At 36.4% G+C, this 18,097-nt stretch overlaps 1 protein-coding gene across 1 annotated transcript in view; it reads right to left on the reverse strand.

The window, feature by feature from the left end:
- Nucleotides 1-2,720: 2,720 nt before the first annotated feature.
- The window catches only part of BMT2 (base methyltransferase of 25S rRNA 2 homolog), a 33,890-nt gene continuing 18,513 nt past the window's right edge, over nucleotides 2,721-18,097 (reverse strand). Inside the window, exons 3-5 of the mRNA XM_062609570.1 lie at nucleotides 14,756-14,929; nucleotides 7,200-7,314; nucleotides 2,721-3,464 (exon numbers count right to left, since the gene is read on the reverse strand). Of these exons, the coding sequence (XP_062465554.1) occupies nucleotides 2,835-3,464; nucleotides 7,200-7,314; nucleotides 14,756-14,929 (919 nt within the window). The 3' untranslated portion in view covers nucleotides 2,721-2,834. The remainder of the gene's footprint in view (nucleotides 3,465-7,199; nucleotides 7,315-14,755; nucleotides 14,930-18,097) is intronic.

Raw genomic sequence — 18,097 nt, forward strand, 5'->3', positions numbered from 1 at the left:
TTGGGTACTTCAGTTTCAGCTTCCACATCTTTACTATAATTCAGTTTATAAAATTAACCCAAACACAACTATTTTCTTGATAGTAAGGAAAACTATGCATTGGTTTCACTGGATTTCTGCATAAGCCAATTGCACAGGAAAGAAAAGGGACATCTCCACCCCAAAGAAACAGTCTTTAAAAAGATTCAGATTTTGTATTTTTTAATAAATGTGCTTTGTTCACAAAAGGTAGTGACATAAAGACAACAGAAATGCAAATACACATGTTCCTTTTCCTCTCCAGCACCTTAAGAACAAGAGATCTCTTGCACAGTCATAATTTTCAAATACTTCATAATCTAGAAACATTCTTCTTGCACCAAAGCCAAATATCCAACAACTCCTGATATCACCACTTTATTGTTCAGGGAGATAGAAGATTTATGTAAATCCCACTTTCTACCTACCCCCTCCACCCCTGAAAAAAAAAAAAAAAGGTAAAAAAAACCAAACAAACAAACTAAATACACACACCCCCAAACCCCCCTTCAGGTATATAGAATGAGCAGCATAAAAACCAAGCTGTTCTGAGCTTCAGGTCCCTAAACCACAAATACTATGGTGTCACCAACTTGTCAAAACGGCTTAGATTTTAAATGTTAATATTTTAAACTGTTTGGAGGGGATAGATCTTGGTCTTTTTTGTATAAATCACAAAATTTAATCAATGTCAACATATATGTTATCTGGTATAGAACTTGTTTTAAAAGGAGTATCAGTTAAAATGTTAGGTACACTTTGAAGTATGCACAGAGTAAGTTTCCATAAACAGCTGAATTTATAGCACCAGCATTTGAACTTTAACAGGAGCACTGCTGGAGTCAGTGGTTAACTGGGAAGAAGAAAGGCTTTGAACGGCAAGCGAAGTAAAGCATTGGATGCAAATACTGACTTAGAGCCAATTTTGAAGCCATTGACGATTTCATTAGTGAAGTATTCTCTCTAAAAAATAATCAAAAAAGATCAGCCTTAATACTTGTATGTCAAAACTTTTTTTAATACATCAGAATTGTTTGGTTTGTATATAAGGATATAATTCAGATTGAATAACAAATCTGAATCACAAATTAGGGAATGCTTTAAATTCAAGGGGAGAAACACAAAAAGCGTATGTTAAAGAATAAAGCATTACAGTCCAGATCACATTTCAAGTGTAAACTGGACCAATGGGGGATGACTATGTAGGAAGCAGTATAAAAGAAAAAAAACAAAACAAACAGGTAGGTCAAACAATGACACTTTCAGTGCAAAACTTCAATGGAAGGAGTAAGTTTCATTTTTGTAGCAACCACTGTAAATTCCACACTACAACTTCAGTAACCTCTCTATGATAAGTACAACATGGTAGGTTAATAGAGTGTAAGGTGCATTTCACCACAACCACCTTTGAAACTCTATTAGTATTTTCTACCATTTTGCGGAAATCAAAACCCCAATGTGGCACCTAGTTCAAATCATTTATTATTAGGCACTTACGTATAGATTTAACAGCCTAACATCCAAACCTGAAAATTCTGGCCATTATTTTTAGATGGAGGGAAAGCTAAGCTAAGCTAATACTGAATCCCCTGGTTTTACCACTGAATATAATTGTTCTTTCCTGCAAAAACTCACAGATTTATTACGCAAGTTAAAAAACTTAATAGATGTAAACCACTTCTGTTCCATCTCCTGATAGCAAGGACCAGTTTTCAGACAGCTATGGAGTTTTTATTTAGCTATCCAGAAGATTTTGGGGTCCAAATAAGCAAACAAATTATGTTAACTTCACTTGTGTGGTCTGAATACACAACTTTGTGCAAATATGTGTATCCCTGAAAAACTGTAAAATTATGTTCCGTTTTACAAAATTGGTCTGTATTTACTGTATAACTTGGGAGGTCTACAAATAAGGACAACTAAAGAAAGAGTTGCTTGTTTTTAAAATGCATAAATAATTTACTTTAAAACATAACAAACCCACCCTGTCCCCCCAAAAAACAGTTTGAAGAGAACTGGAGAAAAATACTGATATATGTCTGTGCACTCATAAAATTGCAAAATTGCAAAACCACGTTCCAGCTTTCAAGTGAAACATAATTGTCTAGATGTACCATACTCCTCTGGGGGGGATAACCTCTACAGAAATCTCATATCTAACTGCTATTTATGCAACAAAATTACACTGTATGTATAACTATGGATTAATATATTCCAGCATTGGGTGTTATCTCCATTTGGCTTTACCTCAAGAGGGCTGTAATAAACAAAATTAAATGTGCAAGCATTGTAGTTTCTCCATCTCTGGCTTAACCAGAGTGAAACAAATTTTGGGAAAAAGTTTTGCTCCATAATTATGAAGGGATACGTGTAACCAAGTGTCTTAACCTATCTGCACATTTAGTTAAAGTGCTAATTATTTCTTCCTACATACACTTCTCAGAAGCCCAGCAACTCCAGCGTCTTAAGCTCAACCACATTGGGTTAAAATATTGAAACAACGTTTAACAAATTAAATAGAATTCACACTTCACAGCACTAAAGAGAATGGTACCTTTCTGGAAAAGAATTAGTGATACAAATCTAAAGAAAGTAACAGCAATTTATGCTATGACATGAGTCATGTGCATAAAACTTGTATTTTTTCTCACTTTCATACAAGAATAAATTTTAAAATTCAAAAGTAGAAAAAAATAGCAAACTCTGTAAACCTTTGCATTTTCTTTATGCAAACCATTTTTGTGTGTTGAGCCCATGTTAGTATAGCAAAATCAGTTAAGCAAGAGTTTGACTGAAAGGGCCTTTCAACAACTACATTAACTTAGAAGCAATATAGGATCTTCTAGCTCATAGAAAGGAATTGAACTAGACTGGCTTTCTCCAGAGTCTGAGTCATAAGGAGCATCAGGTAGCTCCATAAAACCATAAGCTAGTTGTTCATCTTCTGTATCTGATCGAACATAGCAGGAAGTGTTGGAATACTCCTCCTCCTCTATACTGTTGAAATCCTGCGGGATATACAACATTCCTGGGTAGTTCCTGCTAACTAAGTCACTTGTTGTTTGCAGGGAAGTCTTCCTAAATGCCATCAGGTGCATGTGAGAAAACTTGGAATACTTGAAGCGTTTAAAACCCAAGGACTCTATGGCAATTTTCCAGCTTTTCATCATCACAGCCCGGCGATTCTGATGAGATGAATCAGGAGTTATTACAAGCAGTAAGCCGTTTAATACGAGAAGTTCATGTGCCTTCTTGCAGCATATCCATCGTTGATAGGGTGATGGAAAGTAAGAAAGGAGGAGTGAGAAAACAACGACATGGAATAGTTCTCCAGGTAGAGAATCAATAGGGTTTTTCAGTTGCTTAAGAAAGGCATCTATAGCATCTTGTGCCAGTTGGAGTGGTTGCTGAATCTGAAGATTTAAGAAGTCACATTTGTATACGCTCTAATGGAATAAGAAAAAAAAACAAATATAAAGGTTAATTTAGAGAGCAAATACAATAGATTTTCAGAAAAATCAGTGATAACTTCTCCAATCTCTTGAGGAAATATTAAGCCTGTTGAACACTCCTCCTGCTGTTAAAATTCAACAATCTAAAATACCAGTTTAACATACAATGCTAGCTTTCACAGTTGCAAAGCAAAATTTTATATGTGCAGTAATTTTCTAGAGATTTGTTAATTGAGAGCACTTACTTAAAAGAATAAAATAGAAATTTAGCTCAAGTAGAACAAAGTATCGAAACAACTTTCTAACAAATGCTTTAAGAAGTCAGATAAGCCCATACTGTTTTTTTTTTTCTCCAGATGCTAGAAACCTTTTACAGGTTTTTATAAACCTGAAATTAGTATTTAGAAACTAAATCTGATACCTCCGTATTTCCATCAATTCTCTGAAAAGAATCTAAGAAGCTTAGTTTTCCCAAGTTCGGTCACTTGGGAAAAAAGTGTTATTCTTTACTGGTACAGAAAGAAAGAAGCTACGGCAAGGCAACACATTAGAAAGTTAGAGTGCACGAACTGCTTGGCAGCAGTAATACAGATTCATGTTTTAACCTTACTGTAAAAGCAAAGTGTAGCAGTACACATTTGGGCAATTATCAAAGTAAGTCAAGGGCTATAAATCCATCTGTTGATCATTCATGCTCAAGTTATCAGAGATGGGAAATGACACCGCAATACAACATACAGAAGAGCAAGTTCTTAACATCTTTAATCACAGAGCATTCAAAAAAATCAAGATAATAGTATGCTATTCACTACATTTCAGTTTTGACACTTTATATTCATCAAAGCCTGGTACTGACTTTGTTCATAAAAATGGTATTAAGTGGTAAAGTTTTGACACAATAGCAACAAAAATTGTTCTTAATGCCTAGAGAATGTGCAGTGAACGACAAGACACTTAACTGGTAAGTTAACATGAAAGCAGACACAAAACATTCTGTTAAGCACATCTGAAAGGTGGACTTAAATCTGCATTTTCATACCACAAAAATATTTATAGCATATTTTATGAAAAAACATTCAAAAATCTCTCTAGAACACCACTGTAAAGGCATTTCTAAAGCAACTGATAAGCACAATTTTTTCCAAGTAGAAGAGAATGTTATTCCTGCTTATATGAAATCCCATTCTCTGAGAGTATGCAGTAAATTAGAAAAAGTCAGTGTTTAAAAAAATATAAGAATTTGTGATTTATTTTTCAGCAGCTTTAATCTTGGCCTCCAATGTGAAAAATCAAGAAAGACTTGCATTATGTGGCTATAATAAAGAAATTTTAATTGCGACCATTATACCTGCAGGGCTATATACTGCTTGCTTACAATACTTAGAACAGGAAATTATCAGTAGTCATTTCATGATATCCTCTATTAAATTGTAGAAGACAGAAGTGCTTTGAAGAGTAATTGTTCGGAGTACCATGCTAACTTCACTTAGAAGCAAGACTTTAAAAGTTTGAGGTTATACATATACAGTTAAAAAAAAAACAATTTAGACTGCAAGTATTTGTGAGTAGTGGAAAAAATAAAACAGTTGTGTAGAAACCATGTTAAAGACAAATTCAGGACTAAAGTGTGCTTCAAGCAGAACCTTGACTCTGCAGACAGTTTTAGGACAAAAATGCAGCTAAAGTGGAGACTGCTACTTAACTCTACATATAAAAATCTTGAACTGATGTTAAATTCCTCCTGGACACTGAAACAGCAGCCACATTTTAGTGCATCCACTGACATTTAAGAACACAATCTTACTTGTATATTATAATTTTTAATTCCGGTACTGCATGCTTTGCAAGAGTGTGAAATTTTGTGTTTTCCCAAAGTGGAGATTCTCTCTTCATTCCAATTTTTCTTTTTGCATTATTGTTTGTTGCTGTGGGGTTTTGTTTTGTTTGGTTTTTTAATGTAGACAAATTAAAATCCTCTATGAAAATAACCACTGCTAATTGCAGTCGGGAATATCTGTGTTATGAGCAGAATGTTAGAAGGAATAGCCAACAAAAACACTAGGTCAAGAAGAAACCTGTTCTGTTTACCCTGGTCTCAGTTTCCTCTCCTTTTGTCTGGCCTGGATTACTCATATTCCTCCACAGAAGTGACCTTTCTGGGACTCTTCCAATAATGGTTTTGGTCACTCTACATTTAAACTGATTTTCATGAAAACAAAAGTAATTTTCTCCCGAAAATAGCACAATAGCCTACATAGCAAAATATTAACTATACATACCCAAAAATTAATGCTTAGATTCAGCTCATGTGACTTCAGGTGCCTAGGCTCCCATTATAGTCACTGGTGAGCTAGGCATGCCCATGAGGTCAGAACACAATTCATCTCACCATGAAACAGCAGATGTTTAGGTTTCACCCTGACTATTTTTACTAAATCTTCACTGACTACAACTGGAACTTAAAATCCCAGATGTAGACACCTTGTATATCTTAGCTGGAAATTTACTTGCCACATATTATTATTTTAGGTGCCACAGGCTGCCACTTCAGTGGCATCTGTCTCCTTCACATCCTGCATCTCGCCCAAAACCTGGATGCAGGTGTCCTACAGTCTCTTAAGTATTTGTGAAATTGTGTTTGGGCAACTGGTGCCTATTCTTCAAATTAGGCAAGATGGAAACCACTCAAAGTTTCTTTGTGTTCTGGATGAAAAAAAACCACTGAATTGCTTTAAAAGGCCATCTTTTTTCCAAGATCTTTCATTAACTCTAAGCACATACACAGAAAGATAAACTAGGTGTTAGTGGACTACACCTGGTAGCCACAACAATATACCACGCATTTAGCATGTAAACCATACTGCAGCGAATAACAGAATGCAACTTTCTAGTTAGCTGTGTTACTGTATTTGTACAATTCTCACCTCTCCACCTCTGAAGAGGGTCAACTTAGGTCACTGTTTTTAACAGAGCCTGATTTTAAACTGTAACTGGTGAAGGTTTGAATGGTCAAGGTGTTTTCTGTCAGAAATTTATTTCTACCTTCTCATTTTTATAACACTTTGTCATTTTCCTTGGTTGAGAAACACTATTATGACTCACATAAGTTGGGTTAAGAGCAAAAGAAAGAACAGAAGATTACAGCAGAATTACTGCCTAGAGAAACTGAATTTACTCCAAAAGTGGCAATAAATTTGTCCTTAGGATTACACTAGTTCAATAATATTTCTAGCAACTAACAGAAAAGTGCCGTTACAGTGCACTACTGGTTACTAAAGCTCCCCAGAAAAACTCATCAGGTACAGTCACCGATCATTTCCTTCTGTCAGTGAATGGAACTTCTTGGGAGGCTCATGCCTAAACATAAGCCTACTCAATTTTTATTTACACCTTTTAAGATGCAAAGGCATATGTGAAATGCTATTAAAAGACAGCTACTAAAATGTTCCAATTTTAAGATTCACAACTGCATTGTAAAGGCATAACTCCTGGGGGAAAAAAAAAAAAAAACAACCAACCAACCAACCAGATTCTTAAACCAAACCACAACTACAGTTTATGCCCTATTCATAGGAAAGGATGTAGTAGGAGGGCCACAGTTCCTATTAAAAGCACAGAAATTTAGGATGCATACTTAAGTATTAAACATACTTTGTTTTACGGTCATTTTGAAGAATTCTGAAGTATCTGAGAATCAAACTTAATATAAACTCAGCAACTGTTACATACCTCAACAGCTGGAACAATATCGATACCAACTGTCAGAAATTCTTCAAACTTCAGAAATGGATTAAAGCAGCTACCAACATCAAGTAACCTGATCTTCCCCAAGGAGTGGAGCAATCTAAAAAGCAACAAGAATTCAGTTTTATCAAGTATTAATTCTGAAGCTATATTCTGAACTACAATTTCAGATAACTAATGCAAAAAAATTTCTCACAGAACACCTCTGTAGTGACTAACAGAAGTGAATGCCTTACTTGAATTGTTGAGATTCCTAAAAGCCAAGCTCCACCAGTAAAGCAGATGGCCTTGAAATGGAAGAGTTCTGTTCAGAGCAGCTGTAATACTATTAACTTGTGTTACTTGTAGTAAGAAAGTAAAATGGCAACTTGCGTGCCCACTAGACAGACTTCCTCTATTGCTTTGTGTTTTCTACTTACCTTTTTGCAGTATTTATTGGTGTTGAAGTCACATAAGTCACTTAAAATTTCATGAGTTTAAAAGAGAAACTGGTTAACACTATGACATACCTACTTGTTAGTCCCATTTTAAAGGGCATGTGAAGTCAAGTGCCACAATTTGTTTAATAAAGACAAGGGAACACATAATGGTATTCCAAGGTAAACAAAACAAACCTTAAAGCATTTAGTTATTCCCTGAAAAAAAATTAAAATCTTCAATTTGCTTCATGTTAGCTAACTTATTTTTTAAATGGACGACTGCTGGAGGTTCACTCCAATTCTGTTTTCAATGGATGCTGTAAAAGAGATCAGTCCACACACAGCCATAAACTTAAAACCTGGCTGCTCAAGTTGTAGGAAAGTTATTCTACTAAGCATCTAAATGAATAAAAGTAATCCCTGAAAACTACTTGGGGAAAAAAAACAACCAACCAAATAAAAAAAGTCCCCCAACCTACTCCATGCCAGGCAATCAGTTTTCTTTTGCAGTACCCAAAAGCTTTTTAATTAGAAGCACACAAAAATAGCTGTCTGGCTTAGGAGAGTCCTAATCAGAGTATTACTGAAGTACTCACAAATGAAGATTCATCCCATAAGAATTTTGGTGAACATTTTAGTAAGCCAAAAATCTATATTCTTATCTGTCACTGTGTGCGGACCCTACTATTCAAGGTGAAATTATAGATAAGAAGACCAATGGATGTAATGCTTAATACTTACCTATGCTATCAAACAACAAAAAGTGAATGTTTAAAAGGAGGAGAGGGGGGAGGGCAGGGTGAACCCAGGACACACGGAAAAAGTAACTTGAGAAATCATGACTTACTGCTTGGACTGATAGCAGGCAGTTGACAGACTACTGAGGACACTAGTTCCAGAATGCAGAGATGCACATATATATTCTTCCAAGATGTCATAGAAAAATGAAAAAACAAAACCAAATACCACCACCAAAAAAAAAACCCCACACAGAATAACTGGCCCATTATCTGCTCAAACAGATTCCAAAACTTTCTGGGGTAAAATATCCTGTAGGAGTGGGAGATCAGAAAGAAAACAGAAGACTGAAGAAACAAAGAGAGGACATTCTTGTACTGTCTGGTTGAAGCCCCCATTATACTACAGCAGAAAATAAACTAGAGGCTGGACTTGCCTTTCTTGGGAAGCTGTGACATCTCTGACCAACTGCAAACCCAATCTGAAATAAAGACATCACTGCTCTTAAGTTAAATGCATAATGTAAAAATAAAAAAAAAAGAAGAAAGTTGCCTGGCAACTTTTGCAGTTAGTGACTGCTGCCTTGCCTCTGAAAGCATTCTTATCTTCCAGAGGACAGTCTCCTTGACCAACGCCAGGAGGAACATTTGTAGTCAAGTTTGCAACCTTAAGTATTCTCTTCATGATAACGCAGTTACCAGTGTATGGAACATAGTGTCAGGTAAAATCAATGTACCTGTACAGAAGTACTGGCAGTCAGCTATCTTGTCATTTAAAAGTTTTGCCTCTTCCTGGAATTTCATGTGTCTGACCTGATATGCTGCCCCTCTTAAAAAGAATTAGTGTTGCGCTCAGTTATCACTAATACCTAGGACTCAGCTGTTGAATACATCCTACATTCAAACACGTTGTTATTTTCCTTACACTCTGAATATGGAGGCCCCTGCTGTTTATCTTTTTTTGTAACTCCAACAAAACATTAAGTGTTAAACTATTCTGTTCTAGCCCACTAGTACAGACTTTGCATCTGCCTATTCTTCGGAACACAGCTTGATGAAGGCATCCACGTAATGAATGTGGCCACATAAAAAAAAAAAAACAAGCAAAAACACAGCACCACTAGCACCCAACAGTTTGAGCTCTTTCTACCGCATCATTTACAGAGCTGCATCTAAAAATTTCCATCACTATTTCCAAGATCTTAGAACACCCAAAATCCATTAATGGAGGCAAACAAATATAAATTCATCACACTCACAGGGAACTTAGAGGGAGGAGAATGGTAACTATCCAGCAAGCAAATGTTGCTTTTCTTTTCAAGTGTCTGTAGCCAGTTCCAATTGGCATCTCCAAAATATCACTTGTCATCTTTCTGGGAAAGATTCAGCCCTTGAGAGACAGATAACTACAAAAACTTTCAGAAACAGATCTGCAGGGCTAATGGAGTCCAACAAAACCATGGATGTACTCATAGCAACAACAAAACAGTAAGGAATACAATTTTCTGCAGTATCTTTAAGCAGCGTAAATAGATCTGGGCTCCTAAATTCCCACTGATCTACCACAGAGGGGATGTTGAAAAAAACAAGAGAGGATTTCTCGCTGCGTTTGGCAGAATAAATGCCAAGTTAAGGGATTTTACTTCTAGACAGAACAGAAGATATCTAGGGGATAGTTCTGTCAAAATACCAGCATCACCAAAGCAAATAATGCAACAATTAACCCTAAGTTAAAATGCACACATTACCAGGCTGCCCTGGAAGTCACTCAGTCCTGAGTGGGATTTCAGAATGAAGAGGATAGTGACAATTTTTCCCGTAGCTTGGATGCCAATCACAATGTAATCTATACAACAGGAATTTGAAATGCTGCAGAGGGACCATTCAAATCCTAGTGGCCATAAACCACAAACACAGGTTGAAGTCAAGCAGTGTCTTTTTCCACATAGGGCTAGTATGAGGTTTCCTGGACTAGCACATCTCCTTGTCCAGCAAATGGAGACACTGATGGTAGATTCTATCTCATTAAAATACAAAAATATATGTCTGCATGTACATTTGTGTTCTATGTAAGAGTCCAATGGCAAATCAATAGAAGACACATGAAACACAAGAACAGGGAACGTGACTCTACAGTGCAAACTTCCTATAAGAGTGACAGCCTCCAGTGACTTCCATTTAAAACCATTTTCCATTTAAAGTATTTGATGAAATACCTGTAGAAATTAAAATTAAGCAATATAGCCCAGAACCCTCTTATCTCCATGAGAGCCCTCCTCACCTACAGTAAAGTGAAGAATCACTGTGATGTAGTCTGTCTTCCTCTCTTACACAACCTGCATTCTTGTCTGCACTGTTATTTTTTGACTGGGTGAAGGGAGACAATACTTCAGACTACTACAGCATCGGACACTCTTCTGGAAAGCTGTAACTCTGGGTTCCAAGCTGAGCAGAAGCCAGAAACTCTCTTCTACACTAATGGAGAACGAATTCACTTTGATAGGTGTATCACATCCAAGGAGCCTTGTAATCTAAATTCAATGTAAACATACTTTGAAATCGTAAAAGTAGCAGAGATTCAGATTCTCACTTGTGTCTTGACTTCCTGTTGCTTGTAAGATTTTGCTGCCTCTCAGAGCACAGGTGTGACAAATTGCTCAGTAGCAACTCTTAGGCTGCCAGTTACCAGCCAGTAGGAACAGGAGCCTAGTCAGGTGCTTGAAATAGTTTTGAAGCTGTAATTTAGGTGACAATCACTCACCCAGTGAGCCAGTGACTTTGTTAGAAATACAGTCTTGCTGAATTCTCTAATAATTACCCTTCAACACCCTGTTTCTTAATGATTTTCAGCAAAGGAAACATTAAAAGCAAGGGAAGTACTTTGTCACTGTAGGCAATATCCAGGCACATCTTGATCCATAACTCTTCAATGCATTAGTGTACAGGTAGAAAAAACAAAATGTAATTGGTTAAAGAGCAGGAACTGGTAAAGAAGTGTACATAACCTGGGAAACAGAACAGTTACAGATCAGGAACTGGTAAAAAAGTGTACATAACCTGGGAAACAGAATAATAGAATCAACTAGATTGGAAAAGACCTTTAAGGTCATCAAGTTTGACCAGGATTGCCAAGTCCACCACTAAACCATGTTGGGGTCTCATCTACATGGGTTTTGAACGCTTCCAGGGAATGACTGCTTTTTAAATATATTCCCCCACTTGTTTATTTCAAGAACTTTATTAAATGGACTACAGCTCTTTATTATTAGCCCCCTTAAAAATGTACCCGTTATTCAACTAGGTGCTGTACACGTAAAATGACATTTTCTCTTGGAAGTAGATAGAAGTAGAGCAGTGATATGACCATGAGGAAAGTCACTATCTCTGAAATTAATCACTCTAAGTGCTGATCTCCTAGTTCACAGTTTTAAATTACTCTATTATTTATCAAGGACATGAGGGGGAAGAAATTTCAGAAGCCTTACGCTGCTGTCAGAAGAGCAGAATAAAGCTATACATCTGGTCTGGAGTGGCAACACTGGTATGCCTCAAAAACCAAAGAGAAGCTCTACCTTGCTGGGATACTTACAAAAGAAGGAATAACAGGTTGTACCTTAAGAGACAGTCAAAGTAGGACCTGAGAAGAACCCATACAAAAAAATCTGTGATTTTTACCGTTGAGGATAAAAAGCAAGACTGCTTAATTTGACGGCAAAAGGAAATACTCAAAAAGAAAACAAAGAGGGAACTGATTTATTGAAGGGAGAAATTGTTAAAGAGCAGATAACAACCAGTTTTGTCTTGCAAGACTCAAACAGTTTGATGTCCAGCTTCACAACAGGTGCAGTTGTAATGTCAGAGATATAAGTACTCATTATAAGGTGGAAGGAAGTACTGCAGAAAATACATTATTTTTCATATAGATGAACGTAAAAAATAACTGGTCGCATTAGTTATTGCTGTGCAATTCACCAGTTTTAATGTGGCAAAGAGGTGAGCAACATGAGCAACTGGAAATGGGTTCATCAGAATAGCCGAGTGACTGAGTTGCAGTAAACTTTGCATTTCTGGCTCCTAAGATGTTTCCTTCTCTCACCTTTAAGAGGTGGCTGAGCTCCTCTCCACATCTCTCAGCATCTTTTCTATTACCCGTGGAACTTTTAAGCCTGCTTTGCTCCTTAACAAGCAAAGTACAGTCTCTCCACAAGTTTTCCAGTAAAGGCAGATTCAGAAAGAGGTCCTACAGAAGGAACTTGGTTTAAATATAACTTGAGAGAGGATTATATATATGAAGAACAAAATTACTGTTTTTACACTTACCTGGAGTAAACCAAAATCACAGGCTTAGCCATACCTATAGACAAGATAGTGTTATATGACCAGAATGGAGTGACAGAATATGAACACGTGCATGTGTGGGAAGAAGTTCCCCCATACCCCTTGTACAAAGACCTCAGTGAGATTCAGACTTCAGTAATTGATCAGACATGGTAGAAAAGCATTTAGGAGGAAAGTATGCTTTGTGTAATACACAGTCCATTTTCATTCTTACAAACTCTAATTTCTTCTAAGGCATAGAGGAAGAAATTGAATTTTCATGCTGGGCAGCTTCACAGTACAGCTATGCCTTGTTGCTTTAAGGCCTGTACATGTACTAAAAACCTTACTATCATCTGTTGCTTACTCTGATAATATGAAACTTGCTTTTGCCAGGTATGTTTTTATGGATGTATGTATTTTTACAGTTTTAGAACAAAGATTAAAAAAAAACCATAACCACTCACTATATTAACAATTAACAAGTACTTTTAAAATTATTTAATAAAAACTTCTCTATTAACTACTTTCTATACACACTAGTCAGAACAAAAATTAAGCCTACAGGCTACAGGGAGTAAGAAGACACTTGTGAAGTTAGCTCCCCAACAGCCATTGTAAAGTATGACAACAGAGCACATGCAAAGAGAGGGCTAATGCTTTATCATGACAAGGCCTCCCAGTGGAAGACAAATCAACTTTAAGTAGCGTATGATTATCAAACCTATTGATTCAAACAAACAAGTTTAAACCAACTGCTATTTACAGTAATAATAAAATCATGTGTTAACAAATGCCAGCATTACTGAGATTATAAGGTATTAGTATCTTATCATACCTTTGTGTGAAAGTGCCTGGCAGTTCTCATTAAAAACAGGTATTCATTTTGAGGCTGGCTTAGCAAAATGAGCAATAAAAAGAGGAGTTTGTGGAGGAAGTCAGCTTATGAGAAGCCACTATCTTCATTTCAGAAGCATCTATTTTGTCTTGTTATAAAAGGACAAGAACAGGGAAAATGTTTTCATTTTTCATGCAGCTATTCAACACATGGGCATTTGGAATCTTAATGCCTTTCGCAAATTACTTTACAAACACAAGGAACTGCAAAAGATATTAGCTTATAAGGACTGACACATCTGCTCATAACATTAGTAATGTGCACATTTCTTTCCTAACTAATACTACATCTAACTTAAAGTGCTGATCACAGCAGCTGTGCTGCAATAATGAGAAAAATGTCTTCTCAGAACAGAAACACCACTACTGCAGACAGTTGCAAGAACATGAAACAAGTCCGAAGTGTAACATTTAATGAGAATATGCTTATGCATTCATTATTCCATTATATTTGCAAAATATTAGTGTTTCTTCCACCACACCTGAATAGCCACAAACATGACCCATGTAGGAAAAACAGAGGGTGAGACTGTAACTGAAACAATAAAGCTACTCCTGAATGCCAAAAATAAAATTCCTACTTGAGTGAAGGTCAAAAAAATTAAAACTGTTGTTAGGAAAATACCTCAAGGATACTACAACTTCCGCAAAGCCAGTCATCAGAAAGCTAGCACATTTAAAATTAAGGGTTATAATTCAAAATTGCTTTTGAAGTGTATTATTGGAAGAGTTTCTCTGCAATTATTTATGAAGGGAAAGTTTTAAGTACTCTGGTATTTACATTTGGCACTTAGCACTTACATAAGCAATTGACTTTTCAACAGTGCTGAACAGCCATTAGATTCTAACTTAATTAACATCTCCCTTATTTCCCCTCAAGGTTTTACATAAATTGCATTGCACACCAATAACATGCAAAAGTGAAATTGCTCTAACACTTAAATGAAGATGACTAAGTAGTCATTCTCAAGCAATTTTTTTTTATGGCATCTACCAAAATATACCACAACAAATATTTTTTGTAAAATTTTATATAGTCACACGAAAATTCCCTTTCTTAACTATTAAAAATACATCAGACTCATCTAATATGTTACAGGGAAAAAATGTCCAGGTTAAGTAGTATCACACAAAGAGAAAGAAAACCAGTCTGAAAACAAGTAAAACTTACTCTTCTGTTACAGCTTCATGATTTGTCAAGCCAGAGTTTGGCAAGGGATCTTCGATCTTGGGAGCCTGGGGGACACTTAAAGCTGGAGTGGTCTTAGAAGCAAGAAGTGCTCTTTTTTCATCTTTCTCAAGTGCTTTTCTTTTCCCACCGTTCTGAAAATATTCTCTGCATACACTGAAAAGACAAAAAGAACAATTCCCCAGAAAAACAGGATGCAATTTTTGGTCATTACTATAGATAAGACACAACACAGAGGATTAAGATATACAAGCGCTGCCAGCTTCTAAACAAATCTGGGTTTTACTGCAACTTTGCTAAATCAGCTTTAGGACAGATACGATACAACCAAAGACACACTTGAAGTCAAGCGGTGTTTTATTTCCAAAAATTAGGCCATAAGTTACAGTTGAATCAAAATAGTTTTATCTGGAGAGATTTTTAGAGTAAGACAGCATAAGTCTTGTCAGAACATCACCAGAAGGTAAACTTCAGCTGTCACCTGATCAGAGTTCTCCACTAAGGTGCAGAGTTATTAACTAGCTTCTCTTAACACAGGGCTTTGAAACATCCATGTCTTGCAAGGCATGAAATGTGGGGAGAAAGAAACATAATCCAGGTTTATGGACTAACTTACACACATCAGTTTTTAATTTTTATTAAGTTTGCCTGGGGTGTTTTTTGTTTAAGTAACATGTATCCACAGATGTATTTTTGTGGAAGACTTACTTTAGTTTTCAATTCCCAACCTCCCCCCCTCCACACTCAATTATTCTGCTAATAGGAACCCGAACAAAATAATCTGGTTAGACTTGAACAGAAATGTTAACTAGTTTAAAGGAATGAATATTACAGAAAATGTTAAACCGCACCTGCATACTTCAACAAATAGTCAGCATTAGTGTATGAGAAGCAAGCATTATGTTTGAGAATAACTGAATTTTGTCCACAAAATAGAAATAGAATTGGAAACAATTTGTTGCTGTGAAATTAAAAAGCCTGACCCACTCTGCATAAAGCAGTATTCTTAATTAGATGTGCTAGCTAAGTATTTGCACAGCAAGTTTAACAGAAATAGTACTTGTTTGAATGATGTTCTTAAACAACCCATTTTTAGGATGCTTTCTTGAAATTTATTCAATTTTCCTCTAATAAAGCTGCAGAGTTTTGAAGGAAACATTCCAGAAAACATAAATTCAAGTGTAGTTTAATAACACCTTATATAAAGCAGGATCAAGATAACATACTATTTCACATCAGAGATGCAGGAAAGAACATGTTGGTATAATGCTGCATTTAAATCACAAATAGAGACAAGGACTTGGAATAAACAGGCCTTATCTAAGGGTTGGTGATACACCCCAAGTGTATTCAGTCTCTCCACCATTTAAGATGTGAAGGGGGGGGGGGGGGGGGGGATGATAAAAAAATAAATAAATTAAAAAAATCACTGGAGTTTCTTAAAGGTAAACATACACAATCAAACAGGTTCAGATACAAGTCACTTTACACCAAGATGGGAGGAAATGACCACCTTGAGTTAGTAAATGTATAATTACAGTAGCACATTATGTCCAGGTTACCAATTCTTGCCATAGCAGTGGGGGAATTCTTACTCTGCATACATTCCTGTGCTGACATGCTTATAGCACCTGAAGTTCAAAACTGACCTGTGTCTAAAACACAAAGCACAAGCAAGTTTTACTTGCTCAAGCTGGCCCTAGGCATTCTTGCACTATATAAAAAGCCTAAAATGCAGACAGTAACCTTAAGCAGAGAACACAGCTATATGAGAAATAAACTCAGTAAACATTTTATTTATAATCAACAAGTTTATAGTTGAAATTCCTCAGTAACTAAAGCTGTTTTCAAACCAAAGAGAAGCTAGGTATAATAAATAAAATCCACATCTTAGCAATACAGAGCAAGATCACATGCAGAAGCATGAATAACAGTCCAGACTGCAATAATCCCAGATACATAGACTGAGAAACCATACCAACTCCATCCATTAGAGATTGCACCTATGGAAAGGCAAGTCTAAAATTAACAAAGTTAAACAGAAGGAGCCAGTCACTTAACTTAGCGGGAAAGAGATTAAGAACATCAGTAAACAAAAGAGAACCCTTGAAAAGCCTTTGAATTATTGCTGGCATGCTAATAGAAATGTACTTTACACTATGTTCTATTATTTGTTTATAAGCTGATGATAAATTTAGAACTCTCTAGTTCTGCGTGTCATTTAGTCAAAGAAATAAAACTCAGGGAAAAAAAAAAAAAATATTTTTCCTCACCCCTTATCAGCTACCTTCATACTTTGCTAGCATCTTGCAGTCTCTTTATTTTTATTCTAAGCCTTTTTTCTCATTAAATCCCTTAAAAACATTCAGAATAAATGGCAGTTTAAATAGCGTTGTACTGGCATTGAACCTGCTGTGTAAGTCAGAACACATTAAAAAGTTCACAACCTCTGGAGAGTGTATTGTTTTTTCTCCTTAACTGCTGATGTTATCAGACTTTTAACTCACTAGAAGCTGGTATGCCGCCCAGCTTAACACTTAATGAGCTGTTGCACAGGAGAACCACCTACTTGTATAGTACAAGTTCCTCTTGTCACTGAGGAGACATTTCTTCCTCATTAATGGTGCAAACCAGTATTTTCTCCATCCTTCTACCCTTGTCTATCCTGTCCACCGAGTTCTCGTAATTCTGTATTTTTTACTGACCTTCCTTGTCTGCACATTAGACACTGTCAAAGCCAACCATGAAGAGGAGCATCTTCTACTCCTGTGTTTTCGTTGGTGGAGAGAGGAGCCAGAGCTACAGGAAGGCCCAAGACCGGATAAAATACTTCACATTCAGATCCCAGTCTGCATACCTGTGCAGTACCACAAGGAAACAAAAAAATACCAAATCCACCCATTCAAACAAACAAAAAAAAACAAACCAGGCAACACCACTTCATAACTACTGAGGGTTATCTCCATTTCACATCTTTCTGAAGTAAGAATGATTCTGGCAGGATTACTACATGTTGCCCATTTGGCTCCTGAGGCCTCAGAGGAGGTGTCTGTTAACTCCCCTCGTGGAAGCAGACCATACACCTACATGACATAACAAGTGAGCATGTGGGCAGTCATTGCACAGTATCTAACCAGATGTAATATACTCCATAGTTTACCCCATGGGAACTTGTTGATGTAGCCACATATTTTAACTTCACGACCATTAAAAGCCATCACTGATCACACTGTGGTTTTGAGTACGCAGTTATATAAGACTCTACATTTAACAACTATCTCAAGTAATGAACAGAGCATCTGTTAATCATCTACAAAGAAAAAT

Source organism: Pezoporus occidentalis, unplaced genomic scaffold (genome assembly GCF_034315485.1).
Source record: "Pezoporus occidentalis ecotype Australia unplaced genomic scaffold, CSIRO_AGI_Poc_V1 ctg14, whole genome shotgun sequence".
Taxonomy (NCBI): Eukaryota; Metazoa; Chordata; class Aves; order Psittaciformes; family Psittacidae; genus Pezoporus; species Pezoporus occidentalis.